At 48.3% G+C, this 15,148-nt stretch overlaps 1 protein-coding gene across 1 annotated transcript in view; it reads right to left on the bottom strand.

The window, feature by feature from the left end:
• Nucleotides 1-15,148, bottom strand: part of SLIT3 (slit guidance ligand 3) — a 551,973-nt gene that overhangs the window by 439,573 nt on the left and 97,252 nt on the right. The window contains exon 4 of the mRNA XM_019740962.2: nucleotides 13,793-13,864. Coding sequence (XP_019596521.2) covers nucleotides 13,793-13,864 — 72 coding nt within the window. The remainder of the gene's footprint in view (nucleotides 1-13,792; nucleotides 13,865-15,148) is intronic.

A 15,148-nucleotide genomic window follows, 5' to 3' on the forward strand; every position in this document is an offset into this window, starting at 1 on the left:
ATAATTCTGTCTGTAATTACATCGGCTTCCACCAGTAGCCATTAGGTAAATGATTTGGGCCTTTCCCCTGAGTAATATTTTCCCCCACTGAAATCAATGGAGGGTGCACTTCTCTCCCATAGGTTAAGCACATTATTTGCCTCATCACACAAGGCAAATGCGGTAGCTCGGAGCTATTAGTCTATCACTGAGGCAATCAGACGGCTGGGAGCCAGAAGTAATTTACAACAGGGAAGTAAACAGGGCTCCAGATAAATAAAGAAGAAGCCCGGGCTGGTCTGGGGCCTGAAAAGATTAAGTAATGAGAGCATCTAGCGAGAGATTTAGTGCTAAGTGAGCTAGGACCAGAGCAGCCTCCCATGATGGAATCAAATTATATCATTGGAAAGAGATATTACTGAAGTCCCTCAGGCTGAGCTGGGAAGTCAGCTCCTCTTGGGAGCGGTGGGCTGCCATCATTAGCATAGCAACTGGGGACTCCACACTGGAGGCTGGCGGATTCGCTACAGGTGGATGTGACATGTGACATGTGACAGGCAAGCAGGGTGCAGAACCCCAGCCCACTAGGAAAACCTGGTCAGCTCCTAGTGGCTGCTCAGTTATAAGTAACAGGCTGGGGTCTTTTTGCTTAAGTGCACGGGCTCCTTAAAAGGATCTGTCCTTGGAGAAGTAGCTGGGAGGGGAAAGAAACTGCTGCTGCTGCTGCTACCAAGCTGACTTTAGCTTTTTAACACCTGAAATTCCTCGAGGGTGGCGATTCAGATGTGCCAGGGAGGGCTGCAAACGCTGAGCAGCGGTCCCCATCAGACCACTCCAAGAAGACTTCCTCTTCTCTTCGCTTCCCATTGATGGCGCCTCCGTGCTCCCAGCACCAGGACGAAAGCCTTAGGGCAGCCTCTCCGCCTCCTTTTTGGTTGCCGGTTTTGTTGACTCTCTTCTTGGAATGGCTCGCACATGAGGTTTGCCCTTTCAATTCCCCTCCTTAGTAGGTTGTGACAATAACCACATAAGCTTCCACAGAACCTCCACCATCATAGGGAAGAATCACTCAGCCTTACTTGGATGAGCAAATTTATAACCAGTATCGCCTCTTTCAAAAGAACATCCTTTTTCTTAAAAGATAAACTGCTACGCAAGCCACACTGACCCCTGGAAGCATTAATCCTTAATCCTTTGTAAGCCAATAATCCTTCTTCCATAGTTTTTCTTCCTCCTCACTTAATGAACATCATGACCAAGGTAAGAAGGAATCTTTGGGCTGTGCCCACAGCACCGGACCAGGAATCCGAGGGCTGGGGTTTGTGAGTTCCCTACTGCTCCGTGCCTCAGTTTCTCCAACTTCATAAAATGAAGGCATTGGCGCAGAAGTTCCAGAAGGTACCAGCCAGCTCTGGCACTGTATGAAGATGATGCTTCCTACCTCCTGATGGGGTGCTGTAGAGACAGACGCTTACGTAGAGCTTGGCACGGAATGGAGAGGTTACGTGTGTGATCAGATTATTTCCCATCTGCCTTGGGAGGAACCAGAAAAAGACAAACACAAAGCTAAGGTGTGTTTTCCTCCAAAGAGTCCTATTTTCTTGCTTTCCTTTCTCCTTTACTGTATCTATTTTTACCACCTCTGTTCCATGCTTGTTGTTGTTCTTCCTCCTCCCGTCTCCCCTTATTCCAGGTTTCCTTCCTTTCTCTCCATCCTATCTTCCCCCTCTCCCCATTCACCTAGTGGATATGTCTTCACTGAAAAGACACATCCTCTTTCCTCATGACACGGAATTCAGGATGGGGACTTTGTCAAGGGTTCAGAAAAGCAGCATCACTCATTATCCTGGAGCGGGGGGAGACAGAGAGAGAGAGAGAGAGAGAGAGAGAGAGACCTGCCTTCATGGGGGGGGTGGTCGGCCCACTGCTGAATGGTGATAGGTTTGCAGAAAGGAGAAGTGACAGAGGGGCAGGGGCTTGGTGGGTGCAGAAGAGGAGCAAACAGTAGATTGGTGGTGTAGCCATACCAGCCAGAGGCCCAGAGTGCGTTAGTTTGGAAAGCATTAACATGTTGATGTTCCGGTGTGGTTCTGGTTCACTTAGTTAGAAGACACGGTTCACTTCAGGTTTGGACTCATCCATCAGATGTCTTTCCAACAACCTCTGGTAGATCTCAGATCAAGGGGGGAAATAATTTGGAGGGTTAGGTCAATGTTCACTAAATTAGTGTAATCAATTCCCCCCCCCCAGAAAATCAGCATCCCAAAACAACATTCCCTCACCGGCTCCCAGTCTCAGGCATGGGCTCACATCTGCTCGCAGAGGATTCTGGCACAGGGTGTTTCTCTGTCTCTGGTGGGAGCACAGAATCACACCCCACTGGCCCTCCAGGTCAGCTCACCTCCGTGCTGCATGGAGGTGTCATGGAGGGACGTGGATTTCTTCTGAGGGTGATGTGGTTGAAATGGGGGATTAGATCTGATTTGTCTTAAAACGAACAAGGTGGCTTTTGGATGGATGGTGAGGGAACGTGCATCGAAGCAGGAAGATTTAGTGAGGAGGCCCTTGTAGTCATCTAATCCAGAAAGGATGGGGGCTTAAACTGGGGTGACGGCAGCAGGACAGAAGGTGGTGGACAAGTTGGTGATGCATGGTGAAGGAGGCGCTGGCAAATCTACCCCACCTCCCCACCAGTCTGTGTGACTCCCCACTCGGGGACGGTACCCGTGTGGAGAAAACGGTGAGTAGAGTATTCCCTGGGCAACTCCACTTTCCCTGCTGCTGCTTTTCTGGCCTCATTAGGCCTTAATGAGCTCCCATCTCTCACTTTATTTAAATAAAGGAAGTGCCCTGCATAGAGGAAGGGGATCAGCAGAGAAGGCCCGTTAGCAATGGAAGCTATAACAATTATTTCCTAAGCTAATTTTGTTCAATGGCTGAGCCCTTGGGAACTCGGGTGGACAATGCTCTTCTCTGTGTTATAAAATGTAGTAAAAGTCCCCGAGGGTCTCGGGTAGAAGCCTGACCCATGAATATCTCTTCCAAGGAAAAGAGAAACTCTCTGGAGATGAGAAAACATTCATAATAATTTATTGTCTCTGACGCAGATCTGCCACTACGATCTCTATGCACCAAACACACCAATTATGAGACAAGGAGACAAAGCATCTCCCCTCCCTGTGCCACTGCTTGTGCCTTTCTGACCCCCTGATATCTCCTCACAGTGTTGCTCAATGATTTCAGCTAATTTATAAGTCAGTATCCTGCACTCATGTGAAATTATGTCTGTGCTTTCGTTCAGCAGCCTGAAAGGGATCGTCATTTATCTGCCTGGGATCGTCCTATAGAGAGAAGGTTTTAAGTGTATGTGTGTGGTATGTTATGTGTATGTTCATGTACTTTTGAGAAAAAGAAAAGGAGAGGAGGTAATATAGAGTCATAGGAAAGAGGTGATTAGGGCCATGGTATTAGTGAAATTGATGATCCAACATTTTTTTCTGTATTGCTACTACTGATTTCTATTTTCTCAAAATGTATTGAAGCTGGGTCTCTCTGAGCATCTGGAGCCAGAGCTCGGAGTTGTATGAATCCTAAATTAAAATGAAACTGAGATGAAAGGAACCAATCCTTGGTTACCCTTTCACCCTCTTAAAAATGCAGTTTTCTCCCTTACAGCATTTTGACCTCCAAAAGTCAAGATGCGCCCTTCACTAGGGGAAATGTTGGCATGATTCTATGTATATTCCAATCAAAAGCTGACTCACTGATAAAAAATTCGAGTCCACCACCCTAGACACACCAATGAAAGGCCAAACCATCGGCTCAATAGCTGAATACTCTACTTAGCCAACCACCGGGAGAGTTCTTGGCTATACACCAGGCAGCGCCAATCTAGACGAGGCCAGACTTCCAAGAGGCGTCATCACCCTAAGTAGGGTGCGGAGAATTAGAGAAGGAATGATGGGAAGAAAGAAACATCATGAATAAAACATTAAAATATTATTGTAAACCATGAATCAGAAACTCAGGTCCAGCACACCACATCCAGGCAAGGAGCGTGCAATTTACTTAAACTTCTCCATTTCTATTTGGTTTGGACAGTACTGTGTTATCATAGTTTTGCTGTTGTTAATACTGTGTCAACACTTTCATTACAAGCTTCAATCTCCAGGACTTTGTAAATGGACTGCAAACCTTACAAATGGAAATTAATGTTCAATGTCCAGGATACTGTGCCCACAGGAAAGCCAGAAGAAAGCCAAAGTTACAGACTTTGTGTGTGTGAGTGTGATCTGAAATTATGCTAGAATTTGGGGCATCAAATTAAAACAGTATTTGTCCCCTGGAGAGATTCCCAAATGTTGGTTGAGAATGAGAGATGATTAGGCTCTTTAGAAATGTTTCTGTTGATGGTGAATGTGATTCGAGAACAAATATTTCAGGATTATTAGATGTGGGTACATTTGCATCATTCAGGCAATTGAAGAATGTGTGTTTGGGGTCTGCCCACCTCAAAAGGCTGATGTTTTTCTATATACAATGTGGTATTTCCCTGACATTGTCAATTCCCTAGGCAGTTTCTACCTCCAGATTCGGAGAAGGAGGACCCCGGGGTACGGGTGAGGCTGGCCTCTGGGTCTCATTCTCCGCAAACGGCTGTTGTCACTGGAGGACGCAGCCTTTACCTGAGCACTCTTGGAAATGGCCATGCAGTCCTGCCGGCTGGCTGACCCTACCACATGCCACAGCACATGGTGCTCTGAACTGTTCCAACCCTGCAGGTGGGTCCCGGCCAAGGAAGTCTGAGGAGCAGCCAGGTGGCGAGGAGCCCATACTCACACCCTGTGGGCTCAGCTCAGACACGTCTGCATTCTGTCCTCAGCATCCTAACCACCGGCACGTGGCAGCGACACACACACACACACACACACACACAGTAGGTATTCAGTGAATATTTTTAGGATCCTGGTCACGCATTTATTTTCCTGGGAACTGGACAGGAATGTCCCCAACGGGGAATTAATTGACTGATTTCCAGGTATCAGCTGGGCGTTTGTTTTATTTTTACATTTTCCCAACTCACTGTTTCCGTCCACAGCACAGAGAATGCCCGGCCGGATGTGCGAAGGCTTCCAGTGGCATGTGAGAGAGCTGAACTCTTCTTGCCATCAGCTGTTTAACGTACCACCCACGCGGAGATTCAGGAGGCTTCCTGAGGTCCTTACACACCTGACCCAGTCTGCCTGCATTCTTCCCTTTTCCTTGCAATTCCGTTGGCCCTAGGGTTTCAACATCATCACCAGGGTCCAGTGTTTTGGACCAAAGGTTGGGCTGACTTCCTTTTAGGGTAGCTTGGCTCACCCTGATCCATCGCATGACTCTGGAATGGTTAACCCTTTGCACATATCTTCAGAAAAAACATCTGGGAACCCCCACCAAGTAGACCAGCAAAAACCGTTTACCTTCAAACCAAAGAAAATACTGAATCCATGAAATCACTTAAGCCACCCTTCCAAAGAAAGGGGGACTCAGAATGTTTTATGCAGCAATCTATAAGAAACTCATTTTGTGGGATGTTTCACATTCCAGCCTATGGTTTATTCCCCCATATATCCCTGCCAGTAATATCAACCAGATGTGGCAAAGAAGTCTGCGCAGAATTGTAAAAATTACAAGCATATTCTGTAATTCCAAAGCATTGTAAAGTCACAGCTTGGTTTTCTTTCTTAAAAAAAAAACAACACACACACACAACAACTTTCTAAGCTGGCAGAATGTTCTCAGTTCAACTATTGCCTGATCACTTTAGAAAACTGTTCTGCTGGCCCAAAGAGCTGAAGAATTTGAAAAAGTAAAACCCAAGTTTATCTTTGATAAACTGGAGGGAATTTAGAAATGTCTACTTGCAAACATTCATTTAAGTCTATAAATTTTTTCTCTTTTAATGTTTCAAGTCTTAATATCCTAGATCTCAGATATGAACATGTGTTCATATATGCTCATAGGAGCATAAAGTACAAATACTGAACTTTGAACGCTGCAGAGATCCATGATTGTTTTTTCTCTCTCTCTCTTTCTCTATTTCAAGGTATGCTTCAACATAGGAGGCACATGATAAAGTATAATAAAACCACAGAATTGGGTGTCAGAAAGACCTGGGTTTATTTCTGGTGAGTTAAACTCCTGAAGACTCAGTTTCATCGCGTGTGGTGGGCATAGAAATACCTGTCTTGCAGGAAGACCAAGGAAGGTGGCAAAGGCAGAAGGCACCTAACACATCAAGAGATGTTCGACTGCTTCCCTGCCCCCAAATCTGTAAGGGGCTGTACTAGATCATGTTTCTGAAAACATGCCTCATGGGTGCCGGGCACCAAAATCACCCAGGGCGCCTGTTTACAAAGTCAAATCCCTAAGTCCATTCCTGATCTACTGAACTAGACTTCTTGGGTACATGGCTTAGGAACCAGCATTTTAAACAGGACCTCAAGGGATTTGTTTTCCTCTCCATATGCTAAGTTTGAGAACCATATAGCCTAGATCCTTGCTCTGCAGAGTGTGGTCCTGGCCCTGGGACATCACCAGAAGCGTGTTAGAAACGCAGGCCCTAAGGTCCCACCGCAGACTTCCAGAACCAGGACCCATACTTGAACAAGATTCCCAGATCTTCCGACGCATGGTACAGTTTGAGAAATGCTGGCCTAGATAACTTTTGTTCCTAGCCCTGAAATTCTATAGGATGTGTCTGCAAGACAATTCTAAGTGTTAGCCTGTCATCAAGCATAAGACTACAGGCTTCTGTGCTCGGTACATAAAACTGCAGTGAAGGAGAGAGAAGAAAAGAAACCTTGAGTGACTTCTTTCCTGGTTCCGGTTTAAGGTCCTGCAGAGACAGTACAACTCACACAAAGGAGAAATCCCAAGAGCGACACGGCCCCCACTGTAATCCATTACTTATCCACACGCGGATTAGAGCAAAGCTGTCTTCCAGCACAGGACAGAAGTTGCCATCAAGGAAGTATTCATATTCCGTAACGCAAACCGAAGGTCTGCCTCACCACAGCGTTAAGCACTGGAGGAATGGAGAATGAGGAGGTGGAAACAGAGCTCCAATTTGCAGGGACATTTTCCATGAGCTTTAGGTGGCTGTGCCCCTGGAAAAAGTGACCCCGTGTCTGCAATGGTGAGGCTGGTCTCACCATCCAACCCTGGCCTCTGAAAGCTGGGCCAGCACTACGGGAGCAGGTGTCTGGGACCCAGCCACAGTCAGGCAGGCACTGTCGGAGGTTGCCACCACCACAAGGGATTGGTTTTCCCATCATCCTATTATCATTTCACCACATCAGGTAACAACTCTGCTGGAAAATTGAGCAGCATGGGTTTTGTTTTCTCCACCAGTTTTTCACTTTTATAGCACTGTTTCACATCAATACAGAGTTTTATGGAGACACATATTCCATGTAGTGATGCTTTAAAGTTCAGTGCAGAACTGGAAGACTAAGGTGGCTGCAAAAGAATCTGTGAATCGCAGAAGGTACTACCTAGAGTTACAAATCTGGACTCATCTAGGGCCTCACAGAAATCAAGGAACTAGAGCCAACCAAGCTTCTACTACGTGCCTGGCACGGGGACTAACTAGGAACGTCTCGTGACTACAGAATGGAAACCGTGGTGAGCACTGTGGGCTCTGCAGTCAGGCAAGCCTGGGTTTGAATTTTGGTTCTGCCAGTTACTGGCTCCGTGCCCTTGGGCAAGCTGTCTAAGTCTCGAGCACCCTTGTTTCTTTGTCTCTAAAATGGGGACAGTATAGTATCTAGCCTCCTAACCTGAGAATGAGTAAGAGAATATACGGGAAAGCAGTTCGCAGAACATGTGACCCACGGTAAATATGCAACACACATTTGGAAACGATTATGTGTTAATGTGTCCCCCACTCCCATCCAATTCATATGTCAAAGCCCTTGTCCCCACTCCTTCAGAATGGAGATCAGGTCTTTCAAGAGGTGATTACGCTAGACTACGACCATTAGTGTGGGGCCCTAAGCCAATATGACTGGTGTCCTTATGAGGAGAGGCAGAAACACCAGGGGTGTGTGAGAACAGAGGGGATGGCCATGGGGAGAGGCAGCAGGAAACCAACGCTGCCAGCACCTTGCTCTTCACCTTCCAGGCCCCAAATTCCTGTTCTTTAAGCCATGAACAGGAAACGAATTCCTGTTCTTTAAGCCATGCAGTCTGAGGCACTCGGTTACGGCAGCCTGAGCATCTAGGACAGGAACTACGATGGTTCTTCCTGTTGCATATAGCAAACCAGCTGGAGACTGAGCAAGGGGAGGTCACTGCACAGGGTCACCAGAGAGGAGGATGCAAACCCAGGCCTGTACACTTCCCTAGTTTCTGTTCTTTGTGCAAATACTGGGTTGCCTCAAAGAGACATGAGCTCACCTTGCTGAACGCAGCTTCCGGGTTGATTGGGGAAATAGGGCATGTACACACACGGCTGTGATAAGAGCTGAAAACGGCAAGCACAGAGGAGAGGTACAAGTATGCAGAGATGAAGGGCTCGCTCATTGGAAATAAGTTCCCTGGAAACGGAAGTCTCATGTCCGAACTCTGAGGGCCGCTGCTCCGCCATGATAGGAGCCCCAGGGACTCGGGCTAAGTTGGTCGGCCACATTTCATAGTGTTTCCAACTGCCTGGGGATTAGCTTCCCGAGTGTCTGCTACTCCACTGACCCAAGTGAGCAACAGGTTTAACCCTAGTGGCATCTTTTAAAAGCTGTCAAATACCCTGCAGGACTGAGCAGAGAACAGTTGGAGGTGTCTGCACCACTGCTAGCATAACTGCCTACCCAGCTACTGGTTTACAAGCACTGCCAAATATTTAATGGGCTCTTTGGACCTAAATGCAGGAGAGGTGGGCCAAAAGGACCCCGGTGGTCTGCTCATCCTCAGATGGCGAAGCCAAACCCTTAACAAACAGTTGTGAACAACTGTGTCGCTCCTCTACTTCCAAGCTCTAATCGAGTGAGATGGAGAAGGCTTTTAATCCCTGTTTTCACCTTGTCTTCTGCTCCTGCTAAAGAATTTCTAGCAGTGTTAGCTGCTTAACCTCCAATAACCAGAAATCCCTCACTCCCTCTTTCATGTGTAGGTGAAAGATACAGTTGGAAGGACACACGCACACACACACAAATTAACCCACAGACCATGTAATAGAACATGCTCCACCCCACCCTCCCTAGCTGACCCAACTGAGACCCAGAGCGCTGAAGGAACGTGCCTAAGGTCACACAGCTTGTGGTGGGCGGAGCCAGGGTGAGGACCAGGCTCTTCCCACTCCAGGAGCAGTGCTTCCCTCAGCCCTCACCTATGTTGAAGCCTGGATTCTTTCCCAGGTGCTGAAATGTTCCCACCACGGATGCCAAGGCCCCAGCACATGCACCGGTCCGCCAGTCAGCTAGCGGAAGTGAACCACTGTCATCTCTCCCTGAGCTCTTGCTATGTGCTATCCTCAGTGCTACAGACGGCCCACGGATTGTGTCCACGTATCTTCACACTGACACAGAGAAGGTCCTGTTGGTGTCTGTTTTACTGATGAAGAACCTGAGACTTGGAGACGTTAAGCCTCACGGCTCCTAATCGGCAGCCCCTTCACCGTTTCACTTCCCTGCCATCTCCTAGGCTGTGCTCTGGATCAGGAGCCCCTAGGGAATCTGGGAAGGGTGGAAGCACAGCCCCGACCTTGGGAACCTTACGATCTGCATCAGGATGGGAGGGAGCCGATGTCCACTGAGTGGAAAAGGCATGACGGGGAACCTGCTGGGCGTTTCACAGACCACGGTGATATTACAGCACCTGAAGCTCAGGGCACTTCTAAACCCTAGCAGCTACGGCCGTGCTCCATGTGCTTGAGAGCAAAGTAAGAGGACAGATACACCAGTAATACACACGTGCATCAATGAATCAGATGGCACTGGGTCTGAGGGCGTGGGAGCGGGGTAACCAGCCAAGGCCTCACAGAAGTGCTCGGATATATGGCAGGGCCATTATCGGTCCTTTCCAGCCTAACTTTACGTCTCCATAAATACTCAGCATGGCAATGTGGCATGGTAGTAAGTGTGGTGACACAGGCACACGTGTGAGTCCCTGGCCCACTGTATCCTGGTTACATGAGTACGGATAAGTTAGACAACTCTTCTGAGCTTCAGAAGTAGATTTAACAAAGATTCCCTTCTGGTGTGAAGGTTCAATCTGAGCCTGAGGCAGAGTGTCCAGTGCAGTGTTGCTTCTCAGAAATACGGGCTGTACGGACAAGCCATTGAAGCTCTGAGCTCTAGTTTTCTCTTCTACAAAATGGGAGGATTGAGGCAGGGAGCTGATTACAGTAGAGAAAAGTAGACTCCGGTGTCAGATTATGCAAATTGGAGTCCTGGTTCTGTCACTCAGTAGTTCTTTGATACCGGGCAAGTTCTTTAACCTCAATGAGCACCAATTTCATATGTACAGGACAGTAATATGCACAGTACCCACCCTCTAGGGTTGTTAGGAGTATCAGATGCGCTACATGTAAAGTGCTCAGAACAGTACCTGGCACCCAATGTGCTTGCGACTGTTACTGTCTTGAGGTGTTACTGTGCGGTGCCAAGGCACTCATGCACGATACAGGGAACTGCAGAGAGTGGATGCTCAGGAACCGTGTAGGTATCTGTTGTTTTCAAGTTTGCATCCGTTCTGGCGTCTGATTACAGAATTATTCTTTCCTTTGAGAATCCCACGCCCAGGCCCTCATCCCCAAACAAGTGGGATGGATACCCGACCACGGCTTCCTCGCCCAGAGGACACCTATCACTGCAAACAGGACCTCGCTCAGACACGGTTGTGTGGCCAAGTTAAGCTTTCCACCTTCAGTTTTCTCCTGCAGGACTGCTGGCCAGGGCACCCCCTCCCCTGAGTTGCTGGAGGAGAACCCGCGGAGTCTTCTGCTTTTGGCCACCGTCATGTGTACTGAGCCAAGGGATGGACACCACTGAGCCCCTGGATCCTGCTGTCCCAAAGCCACCTACAACCATCATGGGACTCGTCAGGCATAGGAACTAATACATGTCCTCTTTGGGTGACACTGACTTTAGTTACATTTCTGTCACTAGGAAGTAGCAGTATTACAATAGCAAAGGTTCTCAATAAATATTATTTCTCTCTCCCATCACTACTCGAAACACGTCTGATTACACGTCCATAGCCCTTGGATAAACACTGAGTATTAAGGAGTTTCTGTCTGTAGCCCCAACGAGAAAGGGTGTGACTGGAGTTGCTGCACGTCTCACGTGCAGGCTCAGGCGCAGACAGCCACACAGTCTCCACATTTACCATTCCCTAGAAAATGGCCCGCTGTGTCTGCTGAGACGCAGCGCTCTTTTAAAACAGAGCCGGTGGCATATGTGTATACACACTCATGACTGCACAGTTATTGATTTCTAATTTGTACCCTGTTTACTTCCCCAAACGGCCCTGGAGTGGCTGACAAAGTAAGACAAAGACACAATAGGGCCATTAAGAAAAATCAAAGCTCAAGCCCAGAGAGAAAAAGGGATTGCTGGTTATAGCCCAAACCGGCGTTAATATAGCTGCTTCAATTAAAAACAGAAAAAAATTCTTTTTAGCTCTTAGCCTTTTGGTAGCCACTCAGAACATCTCATGATGGGGCACACAGAGAACTGCCACGCTGGAACAAGCACCCGGGAAAAGCCTACTGAATGAATTAATGAGTGAATGAATGAATTGTGGGTAAAAGAACCAAGGATCCCCTGAGAACGCTGTTTATACCCTCAGGCCTGTATCATTCATCCATTCATCCGCCCATTCACGAGTGTCCACGTGTACCACACTCTGCCTGGCTAGGGGCCTAGACAGAGCAGGAGGGGGATGCCAAAATGAGTCCAGCATCGTCGTCCCAGCCTTCCCGGTGTAGCTCTCTGGCTTGAAGCAAAAGCTCAGCACTGTAATTTATGTCAGTGCTCATAGCAACTCCTAGTTTCTTCGTTGCTCCCAGAGAAAGGAGATTGGAAACCAAGGTTGTGAGGGATGCAGGAGTAACAACAGTTATCATGGTGGTTACACTCACATCACACTTTATCCCCTAGAAAACACACACGCACCGTCGTCTTACTGGACACTTACAGCTGCTTGTGAGGTAGGTAGAAGGGAATAGGGCCTGTCTCCCTTTTCCCGATGAGCATATTTAGGCACAGAAGGGAAAGTGACTCTCCCAACCTCCCTCAGTAAGAAAGTGGAACACTCAGACCCCACCTGCTCAAAGCCTCCTAGCAGGCCCAGCCCGAGGTGCCTTCTATTTGCCTAGAAAGCACTGCTGAGATTCCAGACGAATAGCAGATAGTCTGCATTATTTAGTTAGGAGCAGGTTGAGAAGGCACAATGGGTGAAGAGATGGCTTTTAGGTGAGCATTTAAAGAAGGAACAATACAGAGGAGAGGAAGTTCAAAATCAAGGTGATTTCCCTGTATGCCCTCTTAGTATTGCTCCCTCGGCCGGCTAGACACTCACTGTGCTTCCTCCGCCCTCACGCCCATCAAGGTGAACTCAGAGTGAAAGAGCGGAAAGGGAGGCATATACTTCCCCACATTTAGCAAAGTCGGCCAGGCGGACTGAGCGAGAGAAATGCAACACACAGCACGAGGAGACCTTGACAGAGTACTGGTGTGTCCTAGAGAAGGCAAGTGAGGTCATTGTACCAAGGAAACACCAGCCAGACCTTGCCTATTCTTGCTCCAACAAAGCACCCTTAAAAATACATTCATGTATATAGTCTCACTGTGTGTGTACAGATGGATGTAGTGCTATAGATTCCTAATTCAGAACTCATTCTTCAGGGTACACACCGACATGTGGTTCATATTTCCCACTTTATCCCGGGAATCGCATGCACTGTTTGACTGCACAAGTTGGTGGTAAACTCGGCCATTGGAAGTGAGCATGGTGGCCACCGCTTGGTGCCTCCCTAGTACCGTAAAAGTCTTCCCAGCCAGGCTATAAATCTCGCTGCCTGACTGCTAAGTAGCGTGTCACTGTGTCACTCCATTCAGAAGTCAAGCCTTGGGCACCCCAGTTCACCCCACAATGTATGCTAGTCCCTGCCAATAGGACTCTCAGGTTCAAAATCACAGAGTGGCTCACCATCAATAATAAGCACCCGCCTAATGCCCACAACACGGGAACCACAGTCTCCATCAGATGTACTTCTCCAGGTCCTGACCTTCCAAATGCACACTGAGTAAATGCACAGAGGCCTCTCCAACTCCTCCCGCCACATTATATCCTGGACCATTCCGGAAGACAAAGCAAAATTCAAGGTGTTTCTTTTCCCACAAAACGGCAGGCCTCCGACCCAGGGTTCCCAGACTGGCAGTGGTAGGAAGAAGGCGACTTGCCGGACTTGTAGCCAGCAAGGAGGTAAGGCTGAAATGTTTAGTCCAAATCCATGCCCTTGGAGACCACTGGGGGGGTCTCCTGTGAATAAACTCACCTTGAATCCCCCCTCAGGGAATTCCCCTGAGGTAAGTTCAGACCCAACTTAAATGGCAGTGTTTCCTGCACTACACAAGCTGCTAGCCCCCACTGGCCACTTCGGCCGCGATCCTGGGAGGGCAGGTTGGGGGCACAGCACACGACGCCCTGCCGAGGCCTAACTGCCAAGGTCCTCACAGCCTGAGGCCCCACACACAAAGGCAACCACGTTCTCCACATGACCAAAGCCAGGCAAGACACCAGGCAGAGAACACGATTCGACGCTACTCACAGTCTGGTGAGCTTCGGCGTGCTCTGGAAAAGCAGCTCTGGAAGGACTTGGAGCTTATTCTTGTTCAGACGCCTAAAGAGGAAGAGGAGAAAGAGAGGGTGTCAAGGGGACATTAGAGTGAATCAAGCATCCAGACACCAGTTCAATCAATCAATGAACACGTATTAAGAGTCTTTCCAGATTGTTCCTCGTGGGATCCTCAGCACATATAAGGCGTATTCCGTCCTGTGGAGCTTGTAGTTAAACAAGTAGGGGATGGAAGGCGGAAGGTCACTCATAAGCGAGGACAGCCTGCCCACTGCCCTGCCCATCACGAGCCTGGAAGAGACACCACGAAAGGATCACAACATTCTTTCCCACCGACCCAGACAAGCCTTTGGAATTTTTCTCACCATGTGCTCCAGAGAGCGATTGTCCAGTGACAGAAGTGGCATGTGAAATGGGTGGCTAAAAAGAAATAAAATACCAGAGAGAAAATTCCAGATCCTAAATGGTGAGGTGGGAGGGAGAGACAACGGTTGCTATAGGAACAGAGACGAGGGCCAGGCACATCCCCATGGGTTGGAGGGCCCAGTGGAATCTCTGCCAGCCTGGCTCTTTGGACCAGAACAAGCAGGGCCCCTTTCATGGGCCCTGGACACCTGTGCCTTTGTGGGTACCTTCTTCCATAAAATAATAAATAACAACAATAATGATAATAATAATATATTTTACAACTGCGTTGGTATAAAGTCCAACATGTTAATATTCTATATTATAACATGTCCTTTGACCTGAAAGTTCATTTCTTTCTCCTATTTGTAAAAGAAATTAAACCATTTTCATGGGCCCATCCAAGTATCATTGGCCCTGGGCACTGTCTACACAGGCCCAAGGGTACAGCCGGCTCTGGGCCAGGGATCGCAGTTCTAGGAAATACAACGTAGCCCAGTAGGAATGCCCCAGGCTGGATGCTGCCAACAGAGCTTGACTCTCCCCTGGGAATGGTCCATGCTAACGTCACAGAAAAGAAGGCAGCCTGGGTGTCTGAGGGATGCCGAGCCACTGTTGTGGTCTCCATGATGGCTGCCGTCCTGGGGTCGTGTGGCCCAGAGGGAGACGCTGTTCCATGCTCCCTCCCATGCCTCTCTGTCCTAACGTCGTCCACAGCATAATCATTAGTGAATACCCAAACCGGTGTCCCCACATCTTCTGCCCCCAGAATCCTCAGCATCTCACTCCCCCAAATCTCCTGGGGCCAAAGATCAGTTTCTAGCCTGGTTGAATTTCTCCGCTTAGCGTGAACGGTGTTTGCTTGGTTACGTGGGAGAACTGCAGCGCCCCATCCGAGAGCAAAGCCGCCCGAAGGGAAAGAAA

The sequence above is a fragment of the Rhinolophus sinicus genome, linkage group LG10 (genome assembly GCF_036562045.2).
Source record: "Rhinolophus sinicus isolate RSC01 linkage group LG10, ASM3656204v1, whole genome shotgun sequence".
NCBI lineage: Eukaryota > Metazoa > Chordata > Mammalia > Chiroptera > Rhinolophidae > Rhinolophus > Rhinolophus sinicus.